The 5391-nt window shown below is 44.5% G+C and overlaps 1 protein-coding gene across 1 annotated transcript; it reads right to left on the bottom strand.

Annotated features, from left to right (window-relative positions):
* Positions 1061-1543, bottom strand: LOC107636272. Its single transcript, XM_016339793.1, has one exon. It carries the CDS (start codon positions 1541-1543, stop codon positions 1061-1063), a length of 483 nt encoding a protein of 160 aa, XP_016195279.1.

The raw sequence follows: 5391 nt of genomic DNA, 5'->3' as shown, positions 1-5391 counted from the left end.
GGTGAGTGGAAGTTGGAGTAGAATTCCACCACCCATGAGAGATTGGCCTCCGTTGGTTGCCTCAATAGGAATCTCCAATGCCTCCGGTCAATGTGTGGCATCACAATCGGACTGAGGTGAGCCGGTAAGACTAAGAGGGGTTCCGGATGGTAATTCCTTTCAATCATTCTGGAGTAAACAAGTTCGCAGTAACGGTTGGGAAACTTGTTTGAATCCTTAGGAGGGTTGTCCTTCTCTAGAACGTCAACGGGGCCCTTAGTCTTCTTCAGGAGGGGCTTGGCCGTTAGTTCTTGGCGCGCTTTATTGGAAGCCGGCTTCTTGGGGCCTTTCCCGTTGTCCTTTTTGATGACCATCCTGTAGAAGCAAGAAAGGAAAATATCAAACCCAAAGAAGTGGAGATACATGAGCTCTATGTAATGAAAAGTTATGCCACAGAATATGGGTATCTTAGTTACATGACAGCTGCAACATGTAACTAGGATAATGTGTGAAGCGCAAGGCAAATAATTTCCATGTGGTGCAAGGGTAGTTTAAGCATGCAAGGAAGAAGCATGAGAAGCATACACCCTTAGGGACAATAAATGGGAGGCAAGCCAAGAAAATGGAAGACGCGTGCGCGCCAGGTGCGCGCACGCGGCAAAGGTGCTGGGCTGGTGGCTTAGTGTAGGCTTGAGAATGGCTTAACTCTCTGTAAAATGTACTAGGGGGCAATCAGGCAATCGGCGCAGACGCACACAGTGCGCTTTCGCGCCGATTGGCAGATTTCGCTCATGCGCGCGTACGCGCCATGTGCGCGCACGCGCAGAGGGGTGGGTTTTCTAAATTTGCAGGTGTTTACACCACTTTTGACATTTCAACAACCCCCCCCATACAGCCACTTAAGCACTATAGCAAATGAAGTCAACAAATGAAGGGGAGTTGTCATTAAAATCTAGCTAACAAACATGAAGTCAAGTGTCTATGTACAAGTCTTAAAGGAAGATCTTACCATGGTGGGGTGTCTCCCACCTAGCACTTTTGTTTAATGTCCTTAAGTTGGACTTTCAGCAGCTTATAGTGTTTATTCAAGAGTTGCATCCCTCAAGAGGAACACTTCAAATTCCTTGGCGTTCTTTCTTTGCTCACCATGATACAATTTGAGACGGTGCCCGTTTACCTTAAAGATGTCCGGGTTTGATGGGTGGCACAAGTGGTAGACCCCATAAGGTTCTACTTTCTCCACTTGGTAGGGCCCATCCCACCTTGATCTAAGCTTTCCGGGTAGTAATCTCAACCTTGAATTGTAGAGAAGGACTAGGTCACCGGGTTGGAATTCTCTTCTTCTAATGTTCTTGTCATGGATGGCTTTCAACTTTTCCTTATAAAGTCTGGAGTTGTCGTAAGCTTCCAATCTCAAATATTCTAATTCTGCCAATTGAAGCTTTCTCTCTACTCCGGCCCCACCCAAGCTCATATTACATTCCTTTACGGCCCAATAAGCTTTGTGTTCAATCTCCACCGGTAAGTGACATGCTTTACCATATACAAGCCGGAAGGGGCTCATGCCAATGGGTGTCTTGTAAGCCGTTCGATAGGCCCATAGTGCATCGGAGAGTTTAATGCTCCAATCTTTCCTATTCGGTTTTACAATCCTTTCTAACACATGCTTGGTTTCCCGGTTAGAGACTTCGGCTTGGCCGTTTGTTTGAGGGTGGTAAGCCGTGGCGACTTTGTGGATGATGCCATATTTTCTCATGAGGCCGTCTATTCTTTTGTTGCAAAAGTGGGATCCTTGGTCACTTATGATTGCTCTTGGGGCGCCAAAGCGACAAATGATTTTGTTCCTCACAAAAGAATACACAACATTAGCGTCATCCGTTCGGGTGGGGATTGCCTCCACCCATTTTGACACATAATCGACGGCTAACAAGATGTAGAGAAAACCATTGGAGTTTGGAAATGGTCCCATGAAGTCGATTCCCCATACGTCAAAGATTTCGCAAAAAAGCATATTTTGTTGGGGAATTTCGTCCTTCTTGGAAATATCTCCAAACCTACTACATTGGGGACAAGATTTGCAATAGAGAGAAGCATCTTTGAGAAGAGTTGGCCACCAAAATCCGCAATCAAGGATTTTTCTTGCCGTTCTTTGGGGCCCATAGTGACCACCTCCTTCGGAGGCATGGCAAGCGTCCAAGATTGCTTGGAATTCGGTTTGAGGTATGCACCGTCGCACTATTTGGTCCGCTCCACACCTCCACAAATAGGGATCGCAATTGAAGCTTTCTCTCTACTCCGGCCCCACCCAAGCTCATATTACACTCCTTTACGGCCCAATAAGCTTTGTGTTCAATCTCTACCGGTAAGTGACATGCTTTACCATATACAAGCCGGAAGGGGCTCATGCCAATGGGTGTCTTGTAAGCCGTTCGATAGGCCTACAGTGCATCGGGGAGTTTGATGCTCCAATCTTTCCTATTCGGCTTTACAATCCTTTCTAACACATGCTTGGTTTCCCGGTTAGAGACTTCGGCTTGGCCGTTTGTCTGAGGGTGGTAAGCCGTGGCGACTTTGTGGATGATGCCATATAGTGGTTCCGTCTCACCTTGCACAATACAAGACATTTCTTTCCTTAGCCTATCCATCTTTTCCGGGGGCAAGAATTTATCCAAGAAGCCCCTTCTAAGTAGGTCCCAATCGGAGGTAACTTCACTAGAGAGAGAGTGTAGAACCATTCTTTGGCCTTGTCCTCAAGAGAGAAAGGGAAAGCAAACAACCATATAGCAACTTCATCGGACCCTTCCCGTCTAGTAGTCGAGCATATGCGGTGGAAGTCTTTGAGATGTCGAATAGGGTCTTGTGCGGGAAGCCCGTGAAACTTGGGTAGGAGGTTGATCAAAGCGGTCTTCAATTCAAAATTCGCATTCAAATTGGGGTGAGTTACATGGAGGGGTTGAAGGACATAATCCGGTGCACCCGCTTCCTTGATGGTAACTCTCCTTGGAGCGTCCATGGTATTAGTACCTAAAACAAAAGAAGAATTGTTAGTGAGATTGGTGGGAGTATGATTAATGCCTTCTTTGAGTGACGGTTCAATGTTCACTTGTAGTAAGGTATCTCTCTTCCTCTTGGGTGGTTGTGATAGGACTTGGGTCCTTTGCTTCCTTCTCTTTTAGTTGTGTACCGGATCTAAGGGTGATGGCATTGATGCCCCCCTTTGGATTTGGTTGAGGTTGAGAGGGAATGGCACTTTGGATTGGGGATTGAGGAGTGGGGGTCGATGGTGTGTCCATACGTGCAAGAAGAGCTTGTAATGTAGAGGTGAGGCCGGTGAGGCCGGAAGCAAGTGTGTTTTGTAATTCCTTTTGGCCTTGGATGATGGTCCGGAGTGTTTCGTCTTGGTTGGAGGGGGTGGTTGCATATGTGAGTTGAGGAGCTTGTGATTGATTGGGTGGTGATCTTTGATGTGGCGGTTGATATGTTTGGTAGTTTCTTTGTGGGTTTTGTTGATTGTATGGTTGATTTTGTAAGTTGTATGGTCGGTTTTGTGAGAAATTTTGCGAGTTGTTGTTCCATCTTTGACCTCCTCCATTGTTGTTGTTATCCCTATTCCCTTGTTGATGATTGTCTTTCCAATTTTGATTATTGTGTCCACTACCTTAGTTGTAGCCTCCTCCTTGATAAGGGTGTCCTTGGTTAGGATTACCTCCTTGGTAGTACCCTTGATTAGGGCGGTCATAGAAATTATGGGTGGCCGCCAAAGTGTTGTCTTCTTGAAGATTTGGGCACTCATCCGTGTAGTGAGAGTAGCAAGAGCAAATACCACATACTCTTTGAGGGACCAATTGTTGTTGGTTGTGTTGTTGAGATGGTGGAGGTTGTTGTTGATATGATTGAGGTTGTTGTGGTTGTTGTTGATTCAATTGGAATCAAGAGAAGATTAGAAATGTATCTATTTTAGTGCAAAACAAGCATGTTTTCATTCATGAGGCAAAACTAGGGAAGGAATGCAAAATCTTGTATTTTCATATGGAAAGTGTGTGGAATCATTGATAAAACCCCTGAAATCATCACAAGATAAATCCTCAAATTGGGGTTTGTCAGTCGTCCAAGTAATAAACCTTACGTGAGTAAGGGTCGATCCCACAGAGATTGTCGGCTTGAAGCAAGCTATGGTCATCTTGCAAATCTCAGTCAGGCAGATTCATATGGCTATGGTGAATTGATAATTAAAATATAAATAAAACATAAATTAAAGATAGAGATACTTATGTAATTCATTGGTGAGAGTTTCAAATAAGCGTATAGAGATGCGTTCGTTCCTCCTGAACCTCTGCTTTCTTGTTATCTTCATCCAATCATTCATACTCCTTTCTATGGCAAGCTGTATGTTAGGTGTCACCGTTGTCAATGGCTACATCCTGTCCTCTCAGTGAAAATGGTCCAATGCATTGTCACTGCATGGCTAATCATCTGTCGGTTCTCGATCATACTGGAATAGGATCCATTGATCCTTTTGCGTCTGTCACTACGCCCAGCACTCGCGAGTTTGAAGCTCGTCGCAGCCATCCCTTCCCAGATCTTACTCGGAATACCACAGACAAGGTTTAGACTTTTTGGATCTCAAGAATGGCCGTCCATGGATTCTAACTTATACCACGAAGACTCTGATTAAGGAATCCCAGAGATACTCATTCAATCTAAGGTAGAACGGAAGTGGTTATCAGGTACGCATTCATAGGTTGGGAATGATGATGACTGTCACGATCATCACATTCATATTGAAGTGCGAATGAATATCTTAGAATCGGAATAAGCTTGAATTGAATAGAAAAATAATAGTACTTTGTATTAATTCATGAGGAACAGCAGAGCTCCATACCTTAATCTATGGTGTGTAGAAACTCTACCGTTGAAAATACAAAAGAACAAGGTCCAGGCATGGCCGAATGGCCAGCCCCCATAAAGGTCTAAGATAGCATAAAACTGATCAAAGATATCTAATACAATAGCAAAAGGTCCTATTTATATCAGACTAGTTACTAGGGTTTACAGAAATGAGTAAATGATGCAGAAATCCACTTCTGGGGCCCACTTGGTGTGTGCTTGGGCTGAGCATTGAGCTTTACACGTGTAGAGGCTTTTCTTGGAGTTGAACGCCAGTTTGTAACCTGTTTCTGGCGTTTAACTCCACTTTGCAACCTGTTTCTGGCATTTAACTCCAGAATGTAACTTGGAATTGGCGTTGAACGCCAATTTGTGTCGTCTAAACTCGGGCAAAGTATGGACTATTATATATTTCTGGAAAGCCCTAGATGTGTACTTTCCAAGGCAATTGAGAGCGCGCCATTTGAAGTTCTGTAGCTCTAGAAAATCCACTTTGAGGGCAGGAAGGTCAGAATCCAACAGCAT

Source organism: Arachis ipaensis, chromosome B04 (assembly GCF_000816755.2).
Source record: "Arachis ipaensis cultivar K30076 chromosome B04, Araip1.1, whole genome shotgun sequence".
NCBI classification, from domain to species: Eukaryota; Viridiplantae; Streptophyta; class Magnoliopsida; order Fabales; family Fabaceae; genus Arachis; species Arachis ipaensis.
The sequence above is the reverse complement of the archived record's forward strand: the minus strand, read 5'-3'. Positions and strand labels throughout refer to the sequence as shown.

Coding starts and splice junctions, on each gene's coding strand:
- LOC107636272 (XM_016339793.1), bottom strand. CDS start 1,543: ATGAGCCCCTTCCGGCTTGTATATGGTAAAGCATGTCACTTACCGGTG.